Genomic DNA, 25,200 nt, shown 5'->3' with positions numbered 1-25,200 from the left:
GACTGTCCCTACAGCGACTGCTGTGAGAATATCTATTGCATTGAATCTGTCTCCTGCTCTTCTATTGCCTTTGTGGTAAACTGATAGATCTAGGACTGAATCTTTCAGGTTCTCCCTACCTCAAACTTTTACAGATGCACAATTTAGAGCATCCTGATGGGCTGTATCACTGCCTGGTACGGCAACTGCACTGCCCTCAACCACTGGTTTCTCCAGAGGGTGGTGCGGTCTGTCCAGCGCATCACCGGGGGCAAACTGCGTGACCTCCAGGACACCTACAGCATCCTATGTCACAGGAAGGCCAAAAAGATCATCAAGGACATCAACCACCCAAGCCACATCCTGTTCACCCAACCCTTTGTGAACACCCTCATTACAGTGTAACCTTCGGGTCCCAACGGTTGATAAGCAGCCAGCCACCTTCTGACACTTTCCGTTTACCGTCACTCAGTCCCAATCTTCTGGGAGATATGTCAAGTGTTAGCTGGCTGTTATGAATGGGGGAGATATTAGTAGCGTTGGAAGACTGTCCAACCTTACAAAACTCTGAGTCACATGTTTCGTAATCACATTCTGCAAGAGATGTGATGCTATTATTACAGCAAACTTCCCCTTCGGTGATGTGGCCTCCTGTATATAGGGATCTGTGGATTTTCTTTTAAGCTTTGTACCTTCTTTGACAAACCCCTCATTGAAAGTTTACAATAGTGTCTGAAATGACAACACTATCTCTGCTACTCACCATGATCTGGGTATGTGTGACATTCAGTTTGACTTCATAGTAGTCTCTATATTGTGCACAGTTAGCTGTCCTTCCTCTACTATGAGCTATCCCCTGTAACAATATATTATTATTATTATTATAGAGACATTTAGCAGACGCTCTTATCCAGAGCGACTTACAATATACATAGAGAAGTGGTATCGTTCCCCAGAGACTCTTACCCACTTCCTTAATTTATTAGCCACACAAATATCCGGCCGTCATATGAAATTCTGCTTTCCCAATTCCCTGTAAGGTTAACGCTTTGGTTTTTGAGACTCCACAGAATCCACTGATGTCCGTCCTGCCAGACTCTGCAGCTTACACCCTTATGCAAACATTCTGTCTCAAACACATGCCCCGCACCTTGCTTCCGGCCACAAATACATTTGCACATTAATCATTCCATCTAACCCATAACACGTTAGTTACTACTGCTTCTCCACTTTTATATAATTATAAACATACTAAAACATTCAAGTCAATTTCCAACAGTCCCTCTGGATCAATGATCATTCTGATGTTCCCACGACACTTAGAAAACATATTGACTTGAACAGGGAAGGGAATAATTTCACACCACCCTTAATGCCAATGAGACTGGGGAAAGAACCTTCCATCTGTTCTGTTTTATGCCAATGGGATGCTAGTTTCCTTCATTCTCAGGTGTCAAAGCAAGACAGACTATGAGCCTTGCACGTAATTAATTGTACTGTGTCGCCATATGTATTGATGCACTTTAGGATTGTGATAACATGGTAAAACTAAACCCCTACTATCAAGTACATCATGGTTAGCTCAAGCTATCTCGTGGGTTCTCTAACCTCCCTCTCAGAGGTCACTAAAAGATGAGGTTTGAAGGAAGGAAAACACTCCCTAGACTCAATAAATTTGAGCAGTGCACCGTCCCCTCACTTTGTGCTCTCCTCCTTTTGCTCCTTTCCAAACCATAATTTAAACATTTGATAAATTATCCAACCCAAATTTAGAAAGACTCAACTTGAAGCACTAAGGACTGTCAATCACTCAAATTCAAGACCTCCAACTTCACACACTACACTGTTGGAATTTACATTTACAAACAGGGAACACATACAGGCATGTTAACAACAGATCGGTATCTCAATGCACCTGAATTTCCCAGTATGTAGACCTCCAAAATCAACCTGATAGGCCAAATAAACAGTTTAGAGCAGTGTTAACCAACCTTTGAGATCAATTTCACAGTCAAAAAGCAAGCTGAGATTACTGCTCAGTTGTTTTTGTTTACATTAACCTCACAAACAGTTTTGTAAGAATGAGGTTTGGGCAGTAGGCCTAGTACATTATCACATATTGGCTATATGACTGGCCTGCAAATATTGCTAATCAGACCATATTATATTTCAAAACTGCTTTGATAACAAAATAGATCAGTTGGTTCAGCACTTGAGGCACTGTGGAGCATGAATTAAAAATAATTAGCTTTTATATTTAACTGGACTGATGGTACCTGCATCTGATGGTCAACAAGATCAAATCACAACGTCAGTGATCTTCAGGTCGAAAAGTCGGAGCTCTGGAAAGATGCCCGAGATTCCAACTTGGAATCCCGAGTTCAAAGCGTTTTATTTTTTATTTTTTACCCCAACCTCCTCTCACGGTCCCTGCTCTCTCCTTCCTTTCCTCCAGTGAGACTGACCAGAGAGAGGGGACACCGTCTTTCACCTAATGGCAAAACTCAAGTCGCACCACATCTGCCTCATGCACAAATTCATGTTGTTCCTATGACCGGAGAAAGTTAAACATTCCTGAATATTAAAATCGACACGATGAGCTGCTAATAAAAATAAAATGCATGGCTATCAATACTTGGCTACTCATTCATTGCAGCTGCAACCCGAGCGGAACTATGGAGAAGCGGGTTTTGTAATAGTGTTCAATAAAAATAGAGACCGTGCTGAATATGAACTTAAACATGAACTTGCTCATAAAAACAGCAGCTCTTTGCTGTATTCGTTGAGTCTCTCTGTTGTCATGGTTTTAACAGTAATTAAATCTTACATAGGCTAGTAGCCTATTAAACTTGGCTGTGGCCAGGGTCATGGAAATTCTGTAGCCATGGTGATTTGAGCTATCCGATTGTGCAGTGCATTAAGTGCACTCGATTTAGTCACAGATTTGCAGGTCCGCCGGGAAGGCGGAGTTTGTCTCATGGGAACACTTTGCTACCCGGTGTGCAAGACTGTTGAATCAAGTGCACCTATCGGCAACAGCTCAACACGATTTTAAAAAATGGAGCGCAAGCCTTTATCGTTTGTTGGCTTTGCTACATAAATATTTGGTGATCGACTAGGAGTGCCTTGATCGACCGGTTGGCGGCCACTGGTTTAGAGCAACTCTAAATCAATTTCCGGGCACAGGTGACCACCCCCTTTCATTTCCGGCACACTTCTTCTGGCGTATCTTCATTTTCTTCTTCAAATAGCATTACAGTATGTATTCCCAACGGCACATACGTTTCATGCATATCACAGTTGATGGCCATTGATAATGTCCTGATTTCAATATCTGGGGAATAATCAGATTTTCCCAAGCCAATGAATCTTTCACCTGAGCAGTACCACCATTCTGTACAGTCCATCCTGTCTGGTCCTTTTTCCCACCAGTACACCAGCAGCATGAGAAGTTTGGATGTGATCTCTCTCCATGCTCACTCCACATACTCATTCTCAGGCTGCACTTCTGCCGCTCGCACACAGGTTGCTGGCTCGGACTCAGGTCTCAGTAGTGGTGGTGCAGAACAGGGCCGTAGTGAACACCATTTCTTCAGCAATTTGCATATTTTTTATTTATTTTACCTTTATTTAACCTTTATTTAACTAGGCAGGTCAGTTAAGAACAAATTCTTATTTTCAATGACGGCCTAGGAACAGTGGGTTAACTACCTGTTCAGGGGCAGAACGACAGATTTGTACCTTGTCAGCTCAGGGATTTGAACTTGCAACCTTTTGGTTACTAGTCCAACACTCTAACCACTAGGCTAGCCTGCCGCCCCATCAGTAGTCACTATCGCCATAACTTTGAGAGATCAGATCAAAACAACAGTTTGAGGCTTTTCTGATTCAGAAAATCCAAAACTATTTACCATGTGACAAATTATTAGCTAATACAACATTCCTTAGACTAATGTCAAAGAGCATACCGACACACTGTTGAAACCATTTTCCAAATTGGCTTATTCTCCCTAATCATACTGGCGACCTCACAACAGAGTTACCGGGTCAGGGAGTTAGAGAGCTAACACTTAGGGAGAAATCCTGACCATACAGCAGACCCAATCTAGTGAGATTTGTATCACGACAAAAACAAGATCCCAAAAAATAACAGCTACACACTTCATCATAATATACTTAAATATCATCCAATGTGTCTTCTTTCTAGTGAGGTTGATCAGGCCCCACCAGGTAGTCAGAACAAAGGTCGTTCAACCCCATTTAAGTATTTTCTTTCCCTGTACTTCAGAAACCATTTAAAAACATTTCCATCATTCTGCATACCCAATATACAATTCAGAAGACTGATTGTTTTCTTCTTAAGGTTTGAATCCGACATCTTCGTGTCGGAGGTAAAACAAATGGAAGCATCATTACAAATGTTTGAGAGAGTTGTTGTTCAACAGTCTGATGTTCTGAAGTTGTTCAGGGGATGAAACACATACGAAAGCCCAGGCCCAGACAAAGTAAGTGGACATGTGTTAACAACCTTTTACGGCTGCTGTACCTGTACAGGAACCAAATCAGCGGAAATTCCAGAGCGCCAACTAATAGTACTCGATACAACTCAAACTTTCATTAAAACTCACATGCAAGGTACTCAATTAAAGCCACACTCGTTGTGAATCTAGCCAACATGTCAGATTTGTAAAATGCTTTTCGGCGAAAGCATGAGAAGCTATTATCTGATAGCATGCAGCCCCCAGAAATACACGAAGGGGACGTAAACAAAGAAATTAGCGTAGCCGGCGCTACCCAAAACGCAGAAATAAAATATAAAACATTCATTACCTTTGACGAGCTTCTTTGTTGGCACTCCTATATGTCCCATAAACATCACAATTGGGTCTTTTTTCGATTAAATCGGTCCATATATACCCAAAATGTCCATTTATGAACACCATGAAATCCAGGAAAAAAGTCACGTTTCCCAACGCAACGTCATTTTTTTTAATTAAAAAAGTTGCCTATACTCAACTTTGACAAAACACTTCAAACTACCTCTGTAACCCAACTTTAGGTATTAGTAAACATTAATACCTAAAGTTGATCACGGAGCGATCTGTATTCAATAGCAACAAGTTTGGAAAACGAAGTCCGCTTTCCCCCCTCCATTTTTTCCAGCTGTGGACTCAACTTACAGGCACATCCTGTCTTCATCTGACCAAGGATAAAGTTGCCTGGAAATCACAACACTGGCGACATCGTGTGGAAGCTGTAGGAACTGCAAGCCCAGGACCATCTATTATTGCGTGCAATAGACAATACAGAGACTGGCGGATGGATTTTTCCTTCGTCGATTTTGTGATCAGGTTTTCTTGCGATTTTTGACCACGGAACTCGTTCTGTTATAGCCAGACACCTTTGAACCAGTTCTAGAAACTTCAGTGTTTTCTATGCACACATACTAATCATATGTATATACTATTGTCACGTAGAGTAGGCCAGAAGGCTAAACTGGATAACCTAACCTCTATCAAAATAAAAAGATGGCGGAACCGCAAAAGTTCTTCTGTGCAAAGGTGTTTATTTACAAGTGATTCCGGAACAAAAAACAACAGTACTGCCATCAACGTCTACCTTATGGGACAGCTTAAAAACAATGCTGCCCCATCCACAGCTCAATCCAAACTGCCTCTCCATGACTGAAAGAGAGGCTCCTTTTGTAGGGCTAGCCCCTCCCCTCAGAACAATTAACCCTAATTAATTAATCAATTAACAATACAAACCTACATTTTCCATGAACTAAACATACTAAAGGATATACATTGCAACACGGTTTTAAACAATATCACAACATAACATTTACAACATTACATCACTACTGACAGTATCTTTCAATATGCCCATATGCATTAATGAGCCATTTGGGACAGGCACTATAAAGCCAACCCAATTCCCTTAGCTCGGGTCCTTTTCCAGCATACCCGGAAGCTACAGAGATGGAGAGAGAGGAACAGAACAAACAAACCATGCGCTCATCCACAACATTGAGAAGTATAATAATTATTGTATCTCTCAAATATGAACATTGACAAGTGTGAAATGCATGCACCAAGACAGAAGTTAATTTGTGTGTTGACCCACATTGTTAACTTATCTTATAATGGCGCAGGGAGGAGTGATGAATATGTGTGTGCGTTAAAGAATCAAATGCTGCCCGCGGCCAGTGACGGACTTCTACGTCACATTACCATCCTCCTCTCCTGAAGCGACCATGTTCGGGAGCCTTGATAGGTAGTCCGCAGTAATGTTCTCTTTTCCTGCCTTGTGACGGACACAGAACCTGAAGGGCTGGAGCTCCAGATACCACCTGGTCACACGAGAATTCCGGTCCTTCATGGTCTGGATCCAGGTCAGTGCTCTGTGGTCCGTGTGCAGGTCAAATTCCCTCCCAAGAAGGTAGTAACGGAGGCTATCTAGGGCCCACTTTATAGCCAGGCACTCCTTTTCGATTGTAGAATACCTGGTTTCCCTGGGCAACAGCTTCCGACTCAGGTACAGCACAGGAAGCTCTTCTCCTGGCTCCCCTTGGGCCAGTACAGCTCCAATTCGTACAGCCGAAGCGTCCACCTGCACGAGAAATCTCTTCTGAAAATCAGGGGTCTGGAGAACAGGGAATGAGCACAGTCGTTTTTTCAGTGTCATGAAGGCTTCCTCACACTCCTCAGTCCACTTCACAGGGTTGCTGGCCCCCTTCGAAGTGAGGTTGGTCAGAGGGACAGCGATGGTCGAAAACTGTGGAATGAATCTCCGGTACCACTCTGCCAGACCTAGGAAGGACTTCACCTGTGTCTTGGTTCTGGGTCGAGGGCTATTCCTGATGGACTCCACTTTCTCCACCTGAGGCCGAACTTCACCCTTACCCAGCTGGTAACCCAGGTACTTTGTCTCCTGTTTCGCCCACTCACACTTCAGGAGGTTAAGCATGAGGCCTGCTTCATGGATCTTCCCCAGGACTCTGCTAAGATGCTGTATGTGCTCCTCCCAGGAGTGGCTGTAGATCACCACGTCGTCCAAGTAAGCAGCACAGTAATCGTCACAGTCCTGGAGGACCTTGTCCATCAGCCTCTGGAAAGTTGCAGGGGCCCCATGAAGGTCAAACGGCATGACCTTGAACTGGAACAAGCCCATTGGCATCCGGAATGCAGTGTAGGCCTTGGATTGTTCATCCAGGGGCACCTGCCAGTACCCTTTGCAGAGATCCAATGTGGTGATGTAATGAGCTCTACCTATTCTCTCCAGTAAGTCGTCAATGCGGGGCATGGGATAGGCATCAAACTGGGAGATGGCATTCACCTTACGGAAGTCCATGCAGACGCGCAAAGAGCCATCCTTCTTTGGGACAATGACAATAGGGCTGCTCCATTCACTTGAAGATGGCTTGACAACATCCATCTCCATCATGGTGTGGACCTCTTCCTTGAGGGCTACCACCAGCCTCTCAGGCACACGGTAAGGATGCTGGCGGACAGGGTTCTGGCCAGGTTTCAAACGAATGACGTGTTCTAGGACTTTGGTTCTTCCTGGTCTCTGACTGAAGAGGGCCGGATACTTGCCAAACAGCTGCTTCAGCTCATCTTGCTTGTCTTCTTCCAGGTGAGCCAGTATGACTTCTGCTCGTTCTTTCCATGCCTCTGTGACCCCATCCGACTCATCCTCTTCTACTCTGCGGACCAGAAAGGACTTTCCTTTGGAGAGTTCCTCTTTCTCCTCCCAGGCCTTGAGAAGGTTCACATGGTAGGTTTGCTTCTTCTTACCCTTGTCCGGGTGCAGCACCTCGTAGGTCACTGGGCCCATCTTCCTCCCGATTAGGTACGGTCCTTGCCATTGCGCAAGGAGCTTGCTGGTAGACGAGGGAAGGAGGAGCAGGACTTTCTGTCCTGGCTCAAACTCTCTGTGGCGAGCATGCTGGTCAAAGCCTCTCTTCTGGGCCTTCTGGGCTTGCTGAAGGTTTGCTCTAGCTTCCTCTCGGTACCGTTCCAACCTGTCTCGCATCTGGAGGACATACTGGACAATCCCCTGTCCTGAGGTAGCTACTGGGGAACCTTCCCAGCACTTCTTCAGCAGGTCCAGTGGTCCTTGCACTGGCCATCCATAGAGGAGTTCGAATGGCGAGAAACCTGTCGATGCCTGAGGCACCTCCCTGTAAGCAAAGAGCAGAAAGGGTAACCACTTATCCCAGTCTTTACCAGTGTCAGCCACAAACTTCCTCAGCATGTTCTTGAGCGTTTGATTGAATCTCTCTACGAGCCCATCCGTTTGGGGATGGTAGGGAGTAGTCCTCAAGCCTTTAATGCCCAGCTGTCGGTGGAGTTGAACCATCAGTCGCGAGGTGAAGTTTGTCCCTTGGTCCGTCAGGATTTCATCTGGGATTCCTACACGAGAGAAGAGCTGAACAAGGGCACTGATTATTTTTGGAGTGGTTATGGAACGGAGTGGGAAGGCTTCTGGGAACTGGGTGGCATAGTCACAGATCACCAATATATACTTGTAACCTGCACTACTCTTCTCCAAGGGTCCAACAATGTCCATTGTAATTCTCTTGAATGGGGTAGAGATAACTGGCAGTGAACATAGAGGAGCCCGTTCAGACCTACGGACAGCACTGGTTTTCTGGCACGTGGGGCATGATTTGCAGTATTTTTGTACATCAGTATACATGGAGGGCCAAAAGAAACGGGAGCCTAGCCTAAGATAGGTCTTATGTTGCCCTAGATGGCCTGCCCATGGAACTGTATGTGCAAGGTTGAGAACAAGTGGTCTACAGGTAGATGGCACCACCAACTTCCTGCTATCTGCCTCTGACCCAAGGTAGAGTATGTAGTTGTCTACTGTGTAAATCCCCCCACATGAAGATTGACTGTCCCCAGCTAAGGCCTTGTCAAACAAACATTTCAAGGTTGCGTCAGACTTCTGCAGTGTAGCAAAATTTTGTGGAACATCCCATTGCACCTCTAATCCAGACACATCAGCAACAGGTACAGGGGTTCCGCCGCTGGCGGCGTGACTTTCTGGGCCCTTTGGTTCCCCCCTCGCACAGACTATCACATAAGTCAGGCAGAGGTTGTAAACCAGCTTTGGCCTGGGCACGAGTGACAACTGAACATGCAATCTGAACATCAGACTGGCAAACTGACTGCCCATATAGCTGACCCCCCACACTTCCCAACAGATCAGAGAGTACAGGCACATCCCTCCCCAAAATCATCTCAAAAGGTAGCTTCTCCATTACCCCAACTTTGAGGATGTATTTCTGACCCTGAATCTCAACTGTGAGCTCAGCTGTGGGCTGCTGTGACTGGTCACCATGGACACATTGGATCAGTGTCTGATGACCATAATCAATGTCATTAACAGGTACATTACCTTTTCTGATCAATGACAGGGAACTGCCGGTGTCAATCATTGCAGTAAGACTTTTACCATTCACTTTTACAGGTACCAAGCATGACCCTTCCCGAGTCTGTCTATTCTGAACACCATCCCCCTCTCTGGGTACATAACAGTAACCTGAGAGCTTGGATTTACGTAGCGGACACATTGAAGCTTTGTGCCCCTGCTGCCGGCAGTAAAAACAGGTCAGACCCCTCCCATCAGAGCGAACTGCATGATCCCTTACCTCCCTCCCAGACACATAACCCCCAGAGTTACCTCCACCATCTCTGGCGTTTCTGATGTCCCTTGTGTCTCTGAGACTCTTTGGAGCGGGTGCTGCAGGTTGTGGTGGGCCCCCTTTACGTGCATTAAGATACTGCATTCCTGGCATGACGTAGCAGGACATTGAAATGTTGCACGATTTTTAACAAAAAGTTTCGAAAATTCGCAGCAGCCATAACAGGTTTTAAAGCACTGTGCTGAACAACTGGCTGGTGTTTTTACAGACATTTTCCAATCCTCACTTGACCAGCAACGCGTGCCAGTAATGTGGAAAAACTCAATAATTATACCAATTCCTAAAGCATCTAATCCCACTGTGCTGAATGACTACCGCCCTGTCGCCTTGACATCATTAGTAATGAAATGCCTTGAGAAAATTGTGAAAAGTCATATTCTTAGTGTCACCCAGAAGCTCCTCGACCCATTTCAGTTAGCCTATCAGCCTAGCAGAGGAGTTGATGATCCCATTCTTACCCTCCTTAACATGGTCTATAGACATCTAGAGGGTGTAGTCTCCTTAACATGGTCTATAGACATCTAGAGGGTGTAGTCTCCTCAACATGGTCTATAGACATCTAGAGCCAAATCCCATGTCAGGGTTCTGTTTGTTTACTTTTCTTCTGCCTTCAACACAATCCATGCTTACATTCTGGCACAGAGACTCATTCGGGACTTCTCCTTAGATGGGGGGCTGGTTTTGTGGCTGGTGGACTCCCTGAGCCAACGCTCACTGCGAGTCAAAATAGGTCGCCATGTGTCGGTTATACGCAATACCAACACAGGCTCTCCTCAGGGATGTGTTTTGTCCCCAATTCTGTACCAGTTCCCATAATGACCTACACCCCGTTAAGTTCGCTGATGACACTGCCTTGATCAGCCTGTTGCATGATGATGGGAAACATTATGGCCCGGTCCTAGATGACTTTGTAGAGTGGTGTGAGGAATCACACTTGGTCCTCAATACCAACAAGACTTCAGGAAGCGTACAACACCTACCTCTGCAACATCTATCAGAGGTCAGAATATAGAGATTGTAGAGGAATACAAATACCTGGGTGTCCTCTTGGACAATAAGCTTCAGTGGAGTAAATGTACAGACCTGATCTACAAAAAGAGCCAACAGAGATTGTACTTTCTAAAACAGTTGGGTTCTTTTAATATAGACTGTACTATACTGACTCTGTTTTACAAATCCTTTATTGAGAGTATTTTAACTTTTTGTATTGTTTGTTGGTTTTGCTGAGAAGGATTATGCAAGGTACTTGGAGTCAAACAGACAGGCCTGGATGAGATCTTTAAGGTCAGGGCCCTCCGTAAGGCTCACAAAATCATTTTAGACAAGTCACCCCCTGTACCTGGACTTTGAATTACTCACCCCTCAGCAGGAAAAATAGAACAAGACAATCATTTGTGCCAGGTGGGATATCACTCCTAAATAACTTGAATGTTCCCATTGACTCCGTAAGGCCAGCAGGCTAGATTTATTTCTTACCATTATTATTTTTATTGGTGCGTAACTGTTATGAAAGTTGTATTGTCAATTTTGTTTTATATTTAAATGCCACTTTAAATGTGTACATGACACTGCAACAAAATTTCCCCATGGGGACAATGAAGTCAGTAAGACCCCACACAGTAAATCAGACACTGTATTAACACCGCTAACAAATATTCATAACCGGTGAGATGAGTGTGTGATAAAATGTAGGGCAAAAACAAAGAAACCAATAGCCAGGCCTTAATTATTTGGGAGCCCCCTTTACTGCTAAATCTGAATGCCTTTATACAACGGCATAATTTCACTTCTAAGAGAGCGAGATAATGACACCCCATACTCTCCTGGAAGAGTGTACATTTTGTTAGCATTCACTATGCTAATCTTAATCAGCAACCCAAAAGTTTAAATTACAAACAAATATGATAATGATAAGTCCACTGTCCTCCCTCCAATCATTGAATTGTTTGTTTTAATCCAACCCAACGTTTACATGCCTTTTTATTTAGCATGTACTACGCTTGGACACACCAACATTTATCTCGCCACCAATTTTAACGATTTACTCCCGTATATGACTGGTTTCTCTTTTCCCCATGACTGGTCTCTCCAAGGTTTTCTTCATTTGCAAGGAGTTTTTGGCTTTGCCATTTTAAATTAGTTAACTTTCTCAATCCATTCCCTTGGCATTTAACATAGATTCTTCCAACCCCAAAATTGGTTCCACACATGTCGCCATGTCACATTATCCAGGTATTGTTACTGGTCGGCTGGTCGGAGACATGGGTAGTAGCTGTATCGCTTTTGATTCTGCCTGTTACCTTGCTGAATGTAACACCCTGTCGTACATTTTGGCAATTTCTTATCGTAAGGAATTAGTGATTACTGTTTCATCCCAGTGAGAATGTTGGTCCACTACTCCCTGCAATAGCCATTCTGATAACATGTTTCAAATCAAATGTTATTTGTCACATGCTCCGAATACAACAGTATATTGGAATGCATTATTTGTCTCCAGTACTTGAAAACATGAATAACTGTACATACATAGATACATTGCCTTGCAAAAGTATTCATTCCCCTTGGTGTTTTTCCTATTTTGTTGCATTACAACCTGTAATTTAAATGGATTTTTATTTGGATTTCATGTAATCGACATACACAAAATTGGTGAAGTGAAACGGGGACAAAAACGGAAAAGTAGTGCGTGCATGTATAAACTCTGGTTGGCTAGGGTGACAGCATCCTCATGGGGGGCCTCTCCATGGCCTCGATCTGTTGGACTAGCATTGTGATATGATGTTTATGATATGACATAAATAGCAGCAAATGTATACAAGCAATAGCAGAAAATGGCACATGCGCTATACTGTACACTGGCAGCTAATAGTGGTAGGCGACCTCAACACGTACAATAGCTGAGGAACGGCTAGGCCCTAAAAATTGTCAAAGATTCCAGCCACCCTAGTCATAGACTGTTCTCTCAGCTACCAGACGGCAAGCGGTACCAGAGTGCTAAGTCTGGGTCCAAGTCATAAAACTCCTGAACATCTAATCAAATAGCTACCCAGACTATTTGCATTGCCCTCCCCCCCCCCTTTACACCACTGCTACTCTCTGCTATCATCTACGCATAGTAATTTTAATAACTCTACCTACATGTACATAGTCCTCAATTATCTCGACTAACCAATGCCCCAGCACATTGACTCTGTACCGGTACCCCACAGTATATAGTCTTGCTATTTCGCTGCTGCTCTTTTAATTACTTGTTACTTTTTATTTCTTATTCGTATGATGTTTTTTTGCATTGTTGGTTAGGGGCTCGTAAGCATTTCGCTGTAAGGTCTACACCTGCTGTATTTGGAGCATGTGACTAATGACATTTGACCTGGTTGTTGCTTGGAGGAAAGCAGTAGGAAAGATGTTCCAAATTATGATATCTACCAGTAAATGCTAAGGCTATAATGGGTATGCAAACCAGGTATTTAAAACGTTCAAAATCTTGGTTGAATATTGGTGATGTGCAATTCAGTCATCATAAACTCAGCAAAAACGTCCTCTCACTGTCAACTGCATTTATTTCCAGCAAACTTGTATGAACATAAGATTCAACAACTGAGACAACAACTGAACAAGTTCCACGGACATGTGACTAACAGAAATGGAATGTGTCCCTGAACAATGGGGGGGGTTAAAATCAAAAGTAACAGTCAGTATCTGGTGTGGCCACCAGCTGCATTAAGTACTGCAGTGCATTTCCTCCTCATGGACTGCACAGATTTGCCAGTCCTGCTGTGAGATGTTACCCCACTCTTCCACCAAGGCACCTGCAAGTTCCCGGACATTTCTGGGGGGAATGGCCCTAGCCCTCAGATACAACAAGTCCCAGATGTGCTCAATGGGATTGATATCCGGGTTCTTCTCTGGCCATGGCAGAACACTAACATTTGTCTTGCAGGAAATCACACTCAGAACGAGCAGCATGGCTGGGTGGCATTGTCATGCTGGAGGGTTATGTCAGGATTAGCCTGCAGGAAGAGTACCACATGCGGGAGGAGGATGTCTTTCCTGTAACGCACAGCGTTGAGATTACCTACAATGACAACAAGCTCAGTCTGATGATGCTGTGACACACCACCCCAGGCCATGACAAACCCTCCACCTCCAAATCGATCCCGCTCCAGAGTACAGAGCTTGGTGTAACGCTCATTCCTTCGGGGAGAAATGCAAATCCGACCATCATCCCTGGCGAGACGACAAAATGCCTCCTTGCAGCATGCCTAAGGCACGTTCATGCAGATGAGCAGGGAACCTGGGTATCTTTCTTTTGGTGTTTTTCAGAGTCAGTAGAAAGGCCTCTTTAGTGTCCTAAGTTTTCATAACTGTGACCTTAATTGCCTACAGTCTGTAAGCTGTTAGTGTCTTAATGACTGTTCCACAGGTGCATGTTCATTGAACAAGCATGGGAAACTGTTTAAACCCTTTACAAGGAAGATCTGTGAAGTTATTTGGATTTTTACAAATTACCTTTGAAGACTCGGTCCCGAAAAATAGTTTATATACCCCAATTTGGGTGGAGTCTCCTCCTTCTCTTTAAACATAAAAATGTCAAGTGATGCGGGCAACAAACTGTTCCTTCTCCCTTAATGTTACCTGATCTCGGCCCCCCATTCCTCACTAAACCACATCTCTCCCTCAGTGCCTGGCAACATGTGATTACCTTTCCTTTACTCAGTACATTCCATGGTTAATTGACTCCACCATATACATTCTTCCTACAGATAATCAATCATTAACTTATGGTGTAGAAACCAGACTATGGCACTCAATATTTCAATCGGATAGATACCTGATAATTAACAATATTTAAAGTTGAACCCAGATATCACTGTTGTTGACAACACACATTACCAAAATATTCACTATCTCCCTATTTCCACATTATGCCCCAATAGGGCATAAACAGTGGTGGAAAAAGTACCCAATTGTCATACTCATAATTAAAAGTAAAGATGCCTTAATAGGGGCATGCTCCAACACTCAGACATAATTTACAAACAAAGCATGTGTTTAGTGAGTCTGCCAGATCAGAGGCAGTAGGGATGACCAAGTGTGTGAATTGGACTGTTTTCCTGTCCTGGTAAGCATCACTTTTGGGTGACAGGGAAAATTAATGGAGAAAAAAGTACATAATGTTCTTTAGGAATGTAGTGAAGTTTGGGTTGGTTTCATCTGACGATATGACATTCTCCCAATCTTCTTCTGGATCATCCAAATGTACTGGCTTAAGCAGAGGGACACGCCTGTGAGATCTTGCCCCAGATCGAGGGAGATTATCAGTGGTCTTGTATGTCTTACATTTCCTAATAATTGCTCACACAGTTGATTTCTTCAAACCAAGCTGCTTACCCATTGCAAAGTCTACAATTTTGTTTCTGGTGTCCTTTGACAGCTCTTTGGTCTTGGCCATAGTGGAGTTTGGAGTGTGACTGTTTGAGGTTGTGGACAGGTGTATTTTATACTGATAACAAGTTCAACCAGGTGCCATTAATACAGGTAACGAGTGGAGGACAGAGGAGCCTCTTAAAGAAGTTACAGGTCTGTGAGAGCCAGAAATATTGCTTGTTTGTAGGTGACCAAATACTTATTTTCCACCAGAATTTGCATATAAATTCATTAAAAATCATACAATGTTATTTTCTGGATTTTTTTTTTCTCTCATTTTGTCTCTCATAGTTGAAGTGTACCTATGATGAAAATTACAGGCCTCATCTTTTTAAGTGGGAGAACTTGCACAACTAATCACAGAGGGTTCGATCACACACTGATTCATACTGAACAAAAAAATTAAACGCCACATGTAAAGTGTTGGTCTCATGTTTCATGAACTGAAATAAAAGATCCTAGAAATGTTTGAGACGCACAAAACGCTTATTTCTCTCAGAATTTGTTTTCATCCCTGTTAGTGAGCATTTCTCCTTTGCCAAGATAATCCATCCACCTGACAGGTGTGGCATATCAAGAAGATTATTACACAGCATGATCATTACACAATAAAGGCCACTCTAAAATATGAAGTTTTGTCACAACACAATGCCACATATGTTTGAGGGAGTTGGCATGCTGACTACAGGAATGTCCACTAGAGCTGTTGCCGAATAATTTAATGTTAGATAAATTAAGGTTGTTTTAGAGAATGTGGCAGTACGTCCATCCGGCCTCCCAACCGCACGCCACTGTAACCACACCAGCTCAGGACCTCCACATCCAGCTTCTTCACCTGCGGGATCATCTGAGACCAGCCACCCCTACAGAATAATTTCTGCACAAACTGTCCGAAACCATTTCAGGGAAGCTCATCTGCGTGCTTGTGGTCCCCACCTGGGTCTTGACCTGACTGCAGTTTGGCGTCGTAACCAACTTCAGTGGGCAAATGCTCACGATGTCCACTGGCACGCTGAATAAGTGTGCTTTTCAACTGTACCGGACAGATGGCAGACAGCATGTATGGCATCGCGTGAGCAAGTGATTTGCTGATGTCAACGTTGTGAGCAGAGTGCCCCGTGGTGGGGTTATGGTATAGGCAGGCATAAGCTACGGACAACAAACACGATTGTATTTTATCGAGGTCGATTTGAATGCATAGAGATACCGTGACGAGATCCTGAGGGCCATTGCTGTGCCATTCATCCGCCACCATCATTATGTTTCAGCATGATGGCCCCATTTCGCAAGGATCTGTACACAATTCTTGAAAGCTGAAAATGTCCCAGTTCTTCCATGGCCTGCATACTCACCAGACATGTCACCCATTAAGCCTGTTTGGGATGCTGTGGATCGATATCTATGACATCCGTAGTCCCAGTCATTTGAAATCCTTAGACTTAGTTTGAGCCAATCAGTTGTGTTGTAACAAGGTAGGGGTAATATACAGAAGGTAGCCCTATTTGGTAAAAGACCTAGTCCATATGTCAAGAACAGCTCAAATAAGCAAAGAAATAACATTACATCATTACCTTCAAGAACTTTGAACGTTTCTTCAAGTGCAGTAGCAAAAACCATCAAGCTCTATGATGAAACTGGCTGTCATGAGGACTGCAACAGGAAAGGAAGACCCAGAGTTACCTCTGCTGCAGAGGATAAGTTCATTACTTACCAGCCTCACAAATTGCAGCCCAAATAAAAGCTTCAGAGTTCAAGTAACAGACATCTCAACATCAACTGTTCAGAGGAGACTGTGTGAATCAGGCCTTTGTGGTCGAAGTGCTGCAAAGAAACCACTACTAAAGCGAAGAAACCCAGGCAATGGACATTAGACCGTTGAAAATCTGTCCTTTTGGTCTGAGTCCAAATTTGAGATTATTGGTTTCAACCGCCATGTCCTTTTTGAGTTGGTGAATGGAGGATCGCATGTGTGATTCCCACCGTGAAGCATGGAGGAGGTGGTGTGGGGGTGCTTTGCTGGTGACCCTCAGTGATATATTTAAAATTCGAGGCACACTTAACCAACATGTCTACCTCCCAGCATTCTGCAGCGATACGCCATCCCATCTGGTTTGCGCTTAGTGGGACAAACAGGACAATGACCCAACACACCACCAGGCTTTGTAAGGGATATTTGACCAAGGAGGGTGATAGTCCTGCAACAAATTACCTGGCCTCCACAATCACCCAACCTCAACCAAATTGAGATGGTTTGGGATGGGTTGGACCGCAGAGTGAAGGAAAAGCAGGAAATAAATGCTCAGCATATGTGGGAACTCCTTCAAGACTGTTGGAAAAGCATTCCAGGTGAAGCTGGTTGAGAGAATGCCAAGAATGGGTAAAGCTGTCAAGGCAAAGGGTGCCGACATTGAAGAATCTAAAATTATTTATTATTTGTTTTAAACTTTTTTTGCTTACCACATGATTCCATATGTGTTATTTCATAGTATTGATGTCTTCGATATTATTCTACAATGTAGAAAATAGTAAAAATAAAGAAAAGCCCTTGAATGAGAACGTGTGTCCAAAGTTTTGTGTGTGTATTCTCTTGTAAAGGATCCCAGGGGCTCCAAAGTCCTCACATTTAGTTTTTTTCAGACAGGTTGAAATGTAGAATGGGACTCAGAATTTAGAGGGAAGAACAGGTAGAGACGGTGGTAGGTGAGGCTCCCACACAAATCATAATTTGTTTCTTTTTTATCTTATCTTGCCCACCTTTTCCATTGAAGTCCTCACAAACTCACTCTTTCTCCCCGTCCCTCCCCACAGGCATGTTCAGCATCTCCCAGATGAAGAACAGACCCATGATCCTCATCGGTGGGTGATGCGGCTGTACGTAACACTCACTCATTCGCTTCCCCTCTCTCTCCTCTACCCCTCCCCTCACCCCCCTCTCTCTCTCCTTCACTCTCTGATCTTCGCTCTCCTTATCTCGTACCCTCAGTCCATTTGATTGAATTTGATTAAGTGAACACACAGTTGTACTAGGCTGCTGATTTTTCTACTTCTATGAGTGTATTGGAAGTTCATTAATACACTGAAAAGGTGCATTCCACTACCTACTGTGCTGGAGTGTGTACAGTCTGAACGGGCTGATTTACTGCCACTTGCAGTTAATGGAGTCAGAGACAGTAAAGAAAGCAACACCTCCTCTACCTTCTCTGGGGCATGGAAAGGAGACATCTCACCGGCCCATTTTCTGGTCACGTGAGTGCGAACGGGTATGGACAATAAGTAGACCAGAGCCAGCAGTTCCCTCTCTCGTATGAACATGCCAGAGATTATGGAGGAACTGAGAGAGAGGGATTGCCCACTTGCATGAACCTTGAAAAAAATGGACATGGTAAACGTCTTAAGTCGTTCATCTTAATTTATCCACCATCTTTGATGGAATGTTTGCAAAGGAGTATAAATCATTGGCTGACCCCTCCTGTTTAGCAAGTCCCACCCAGACTTCTCCTAAATGGTGAAAGCCCTTAATGGCACTGCCCACGAACCCACAGAAGCGACCTCTGAGTGGTGATACCAGCTGCATCGTATTCTTCTGGTGTACAAAATGGGAAACCATGATCCACTTCTTGGATCGAGGCCTTTTTTACCTCAATCAACTTTTTAAGTAAAATTACTGATCGAATGGCAATAATGATAATATTGCAATCTGTTTTTGTTTTGTTTTAAATGTTGACTCCCTAAACCCTAAACTTAATTTGATCCCTGTCTCTGACACCAAACCTCAAAGGCCCCTGTCCAAGTCCAGAGTCTGCCAGTGGTCCTCCCTCCCCTCGTCTATGTCCCAGATCCTGCAGTCCTCATCTCAGCTAAGGCCCTCCAACTGTACCACTCCAGAAGTGGAAGTGGCCAACCCAATAAGGATGTATCGTGCCATTCCGGCTACATTGTTTTAACAGTGCTGCCTGATGTCAGCTGTTCGGGAACCCACCAGTGTTGAAGGAGCCCTCAGTGCTTCCAAATTGTCAAAATAATCCTTTACAGTGGTGCCACTGGCCCCGCAGAGAATATGGGATTGATGACTTACTGGCAACCCCCAGTTCTCAAACCAAGGCTGCTGATTCTGACATGCATACAAATGCATTGAGTCACAATGACATGAACTGTCTCAGGTACACACTTGCCAGGAATCCAAACTTAATAAAGAATGCCTCTATAAGGAGCCCTGAGATTCCCTCCCTTCGCACACTACTGAGAAATGCTAAAACAGGGCCCCACCTAAGCCAGCATAGCATAAGGCAGTGCCACAGACAAACCTCCAGAGATGACCTCCAAGCCAAACTCAAAACAACACACACAACACACCCACCCCCTCACACTTGGGGGTGGGCGCAAATTCCTCTGACTCCCCCCAAGCCGGACAACACCACCACTGCCCTACTGACCCACACAGATGCCTAAAGCCAAGCCTCCATGGAGGATGTGGGCAGCAAACCCCCCCACACGTCGAAGCACCACAGCTACCAGTCACCTGGGCCCCACTGCCTTCCGCCTGCTCTGGAACAACCATTTAGCCAAGGGTGACGCAGGCAACATGGGCGCACTCATCCCACTTTGCAACCTGGCGCCCTTAGGCCGGTCCTCTGTCGGCTTCGACCTCGATGCCATGCGGCCGTTGTTACTGCGACCGCTGTACCAGCCTGTACCAGCCTGTGATATCCAGATGGATACGCTGACTGCGGTCACAGTGGCATCGTTGACGCTTTACGTCATGTGCAAGGTGGTGAGTCACAACATCACCATCACAGACATCAAGCTAGATGAGCGGGGAAAAGGGACTTCCAACGTGAGCCCTAACCACTAACTGGAAAATGATCTCCACGGCACCAGGTTTGGGGGTCAGTACATACGGTAAAGTGATCAATGGAATGCAAACCATATCTAACAGTGGATATTCATCAAATCCGTCATCATTTATATTTAATAACAGGCCCACAATGTGGTAACTAAAATCTGATTTGGATATATTTGGATGTTTTTGCTGTATGATATCTAGAAGTTGTTCTTTTCGGGTTTAGAACTAAATACTTGTGTAAACTGGTAGCATAGCATGCCATATAGAAATCGGTGGTGGTAGTCATTTTTAAGTGTAATGCAATTGATTGGTGACGTTGACATGAACTTGTATTGGGGTTTACAGTGTGAAATACACAAACAATAGCCAACATTTTGATGGTCGCCATTGCAGAAATTCTGGGTCTATGAGCATAGGGGGAACACATGCGTGGTTGTTTTAGTTGAGCTCTTTTACCTGATCTATACAAAAAAAAATTGGTTTAACACAAGTGGTGAATTGATAACTACATTTCCCAAGTTGACTGAATAAAAAATGAAATTGACCCCAAACCTGCATGGTACATCTCCTTTCAAAATCTCACATTTTTTTAGAGGATCAGGAAATGCCTCACTGCAAGTCGTCTACTGAAGTCGTCCATCTTCATCCACTGAAGTCCATCATCTTGTCTGGCTGGTAGGCTGTGCCATGACTTACTGATCTATATTGGTCCTTCCATTGTACCAGATTCTTATGATCAGAAATGTTTATGTACAGTACACCTGCCAACCTGCACACATTTTTTCTCCAAATCAGTGCAGATGAAGGAATGGCGACAAGGAAGCTACTTTTGTGATAAACCCATAATGTTGAGGCTAGAGTCCTTTTTGGGAAAGAAAATAAATATGGACGAGGGCAGGGATCATCAACCAGCTGCGGGATGATTTTGTTATCTTGAGCGGATTGTCGGGGTCCCGGAACATTATTACAAATAATTTGTGGACTGCAAGTAGCCCAAACCGATACCTGTATGTTTGACTAAAACTGAATCATTTCAAACACGATTTCTTAAATAAAATCACTTTGAGCTGATTTCCGGGTGTTTTTAAAGTCCAACAATAAATTCCACACATTTTGGGCTCAAACTATATTATTTTTCAAATAAAACCATTTGCATCAGTTGGGGAACCCTGGACTAGGGTGTGCGTTAACCTCTCAAACACTTGTGATAAGACAATCGGAGTCAATTACTGTTTGTTGCCTCATGTTCTAAGGCAAGTGTCAAACTCATTCCATGGAGGGCTGAGTGTCTGCTGGGTTTAGCTCCTCCCTTGTACTTGATTGATCAATAAGGTCACTGATTACATTTACATTTAAGTCATTTAGCAGACGCTCTTATCCAGAGCGACTTACAAATTGGTGAATTCACCTTCTGACATCCAGTGGAACAGCCACTTTACAATAGTGCATCTAAATCATTTAAGGGGGGGGGGGTGAGAAGGATTACTTATCCTATCCTAGGTATTCCTTGAAGAGGTGGGGTTTCAGGTGTCTCCGGAAGGTGGTGATTGACTCCGCTGTCCTGGCGTCGTGAGGGAGTTTGTTCCACCATTGGGGGGCCAGAGCAGCGAACAGTTTTGACTGATTAGTTAGGAACTAGTCCCCTTACCTGGGTGTCTAGGTCTTAATTGGACACAAATTGAAAGTAAATAATGATAATACACTCGGCCCTCCATGGAATGATTTTGACACCCATGTTCTAAGGTTACACTAAATTAATTTGATAATTTCACACAGTAAAGTGCTGTACACTGATTGTTGAATATATCCAAAGTTACTAATTGTTATCTTTTCTATGTTCATTATTCAGCACTTTGGAATACTAATTAAATAAACAAGCTAATATGTAAACATTGCACTTATTATTATTTTTACTTATAGACCACACCCAAATCTAGTATTTGGTGTAATGCATGTGGCTTTCCTTTTTGTCAAACATTATCCTGATTTTCACTTTTCACACCACGTATTTTCTTTAGGAATGTAGTGAAAGTTGTCAAATATCAATAGTAAAGTACAAATATCCCAAACTACTTTAAAGCATTTTTACTTTAGTACTTTATACCACTGCAAAACATGTATCCTGTTTGCAACAAGGCAATAAGGATTTTTCTTTTTTTATGTGGCAAAGCAATTCACTTTTTGTCCTGAATAAGTGCTATTAGATTTGCCATAAACATAACACATTACTAAGTACTACTCTCCATATTTTAAAGAATAATGGTGGCTGCATCATGTTGGGTATGGGTATGTATAATCGTTAAGGATGGGAGTTTTTCCAGGAGAAAAAAAATCAATGTAATGGAGCTAAGCACAGGCAAAATCCTAGAGGAAAACCTGGTTGTCTGCTTTCCACCAGACACTGGGAGGTGATTTCACCTTTCAGCAGGACAATAACCTAAAACACAAGGCCAAATCTACACCGTGTTACCAAGAAGACTGAGTGTCCAAGTTACAGTTTTGACATAACTTTACATCAAAATCTATGGCAAGACCTGAAAATGGATGTCTAGCAATGATCAACAACCAATTTGGCAGAGCTTGAATAATTTAGAAAATAATAGGCAAATGTTGCACAATCCAGGTGTGGAAAGCTCTTCGAGATTTACCCAGAAAGATTCACTCGACTGTAATTTCTGCCGAAGGAGCCAATACTAATTATTGACTCAGTAGTGTGAATATTTATCAAAATGAGATTTCTGTGTTTCACTTTCAATAAATTAGTAAACCTTTCTAATAACATGTTTTCACGTTTTCATTATGGAATAGTGTGTGTAGATGGGTGAGATTATTTGTTATATTTAATCCATTTTGTAAAAATGTGTAATATGTCAAGGGGTATGAATACTTTCGGAAGGCACTGTAGCTAGCTAGCAAGCTAGTGAACCAAATACACTTCTGTCATAGTTCATTCAAATTACAAACCAAAATATGAATTTCCTTACCCTGTAAGCAGTCTATTTACAAGGTATGACAGTAGTTGATGCTTTGGTTTACCTGACCACTGTTTCCAAATACTACATTTATAGCATTTGTGGCACAAAACCAATGCAAGTCAATGGTGCCAATTTATTATTTTTTTTGCTCTGTGTCCAAATAATCTACACGTTTATCAAGCTACACAATCAATTGTGCATACTTTATAATGAATTGTAACTATGCACAACTAATGTCATTCTACAACCAACAGTTTGTGAACCACTGGGCTAGATAGTAATAAACAATTTAAGGCATTTATTTATTAATCAATACTCCCACATTTATAAACCATTTACTAGTCATTAAAGTTTTTGCAGTCCCTAATCTAAATACTATATAATTAATGAGTGACCAGTTCAATTTCTCACAAAAAGAAAGGCATGTCATTGGTAGACCTTCCAGCAGTGCCTTTGTCTCATAATCACCTAGAATATATATATATATATATCTCCTCAAACATTTTATATACAGTGCATTCGGAAATTGTTCAGACCCCTAGACTTTTTCCAGCTTTATTCTAAAATTGATAATTTTTCCCCCTCAATCTACACACAGAAGCACATATTGAAAAAGGGAAAAGAGGTTTTTAGAAGTTTATGCAAAAGTATACATTTTTTTAAACAAATGCCTTATTTACATACATATTCAGACCCTTTGCTATCGGACTCAAAATTGAGCTCCGGTGCATCCTGTTTCCATTGATCATCCTCGATAATCCTACAACTTGATTGGAGTCCACCTGTGGTAACTTAAATTGATTGGACATGATTTGGAAAGGCACAAACCTGTCTATATAACGTCCCACAGTTGACATTGCATGTCAGAGCAAAAACCAAGCCATCAGGTCAAAGGAATTGTTTGTAGAGCTCTGAGACAGGATTGTGTCGAGGCACAGATCTGGGGAAAGGTACCAACAAATTTCTGCAGCATTGAAGGACCCCAAGAAAACAGTGGCCGCAATCATTCTTAAATGGAAGAAGTTTAGAACCACCAAGACTCTTCCTAGAGCTGGCTGCCCGACCAAACACAGCAATCGGGGAGATGGGCCTTGGTCAGGGAGGTGACCAAGAACCTAATGGTCACTGACAGCTCCAGAGTTCCTCTGTGGAGATGGGAGAACCTTCCAGAAGGACAACCATCTCTGCAGGTAGTTACAGTATTGTCCCATCACTGCAACTCCCTTACGGACTTGGGAGAGGTGAAGGTCAAGACCCATGCGTCCTCCGAAACACGACCCTGCCAACCACAGCTAATGAAGTCACTGAAACCCTTAACAAAGAGTTGCTGTCTGTTTTGGAATGGGTGGCCAGTAATAAACTGGTCCTGGACATCTATAAAACTAAGAGCATTGTATTTGGTACAAATCAAACCTTAAGTTCTTGACCTGAATCTGGTAATGAATGGTGTGGCTGTTGAACAAGTTGAGACTAAATTACTTGCCGTTACCTTAGATTGTAAACTGTCACAGCCAAAACGTCTAGATTCAATGGTCGTAAAGATGGGGAGAGGTCTGTCTGTAATAAAGAGATTACTGCTTTTTTGATACCATACTCCAAAATGCAAGTTCTGCAGGCTCTAGTTTAGTCAAATCTTGATTATTGTCCAGTCGTGTGGTCGAGTGCTGCAAGGAAAGACCTAGTTAAACTGCAGCTGGCCCAGAACAGAGTGCCATGTTTTGTTCTTCATTGTAATCAGAGGGCTGGTATAAATACTATGCATGCCAGCCTCTCTTGGCTAAGAGTTGAGGAGAGAATGACTGCATATCTTCTTTTCATAAGAAACAATGTGATGGAAATCCCAACAGTCAACTTACACACAGTTCTGACACACACACTTACCCCACCAGACATGCCACCAGGGTTATTTTCAGAGTCCCCAAATCCAGAACTAATTCAAGAAAGCATACATTATTATATAGAGCCATGATTGCATGAAACTTGCTCCCATCTCAGATTGCTCAAATAAACAGCAAACCTGGTTTAAAAAAACAACAAATCAGCACCTCACAGCATCAGACTCTCCCCTATTTGACCTAGATATTTGTACATTTTTTTATTTTATTTTACCTTTTTTACTAGGCAAGTCAGTTAAGAACAAATTCTTATTTTCAATGACGGCCTAGGAACAGTGGGTTAACTGCCTGTTCAGGGGCAGAATGACAGATTTGTACCTTGTCAGCTCGGGGATTTGAACTTGCAACCTTTCGGTTACTAGTCCA

General features: G+C 43.2%; 1 protein-coding gene and 1 pseudogene across 3 annotated transcripts in view; both read left to right on the top strand.

Annotated features, from left to right (window-relative positions):
* The window catches only part of mocs1 (molybdenum cofactor synthesis 1), a 57,283-nt gene extending 38,262 nt beyond the window's left edge, over positions 1-19,021 (top strand). Inside the window, exons 10-11 of one of the 3 annotated variants that reach the window (XM_064925660.1) lie at positions 17,930-17,992; positions 18,900-19,021. In XM_064925660.1, coding sequence (XP_064781732.1) covers positions 17,930-17,985 — 56 coding nt within the window. In that variant the 3' untranslated portion in view covers positions 17,986-17,992; positions 18,900-19,021. The other 2 variants (XM_064925652.1, XM_064925645.1) reach the window with 2 other exon arrangements.
* Positions 18,888-21,858, top strand: LOC135553168 (molybdenum cofactor biosynthesis protein 1-like; annotated as a pseudogene).
* Positions 21,859-25,200: the final 3,342 nt, after the last annotated feature.

Source organism: Oncorhynchus masou, chromosome 2 (genome assembly GCF_036934945.1).
Source record: "Oncorhynchus masou masou isolate Uvic2021 chromosome 2, UVic_Omas_1.1, whole genome shotgun sequence".
Taxonomy (NCBI): domain Eukaryota; kingdom Metazoa; phylum Chordata; class Actinopteri; order Salmoniformes; family Salmonidae; genus Oncorhynchus; species Oncorhynchus masou.
The sequence above is the reverse complement of the archived record's forward strand: the minus strand, read 5'-3'. Positions and strand labels throughout refer to the sequence as shown.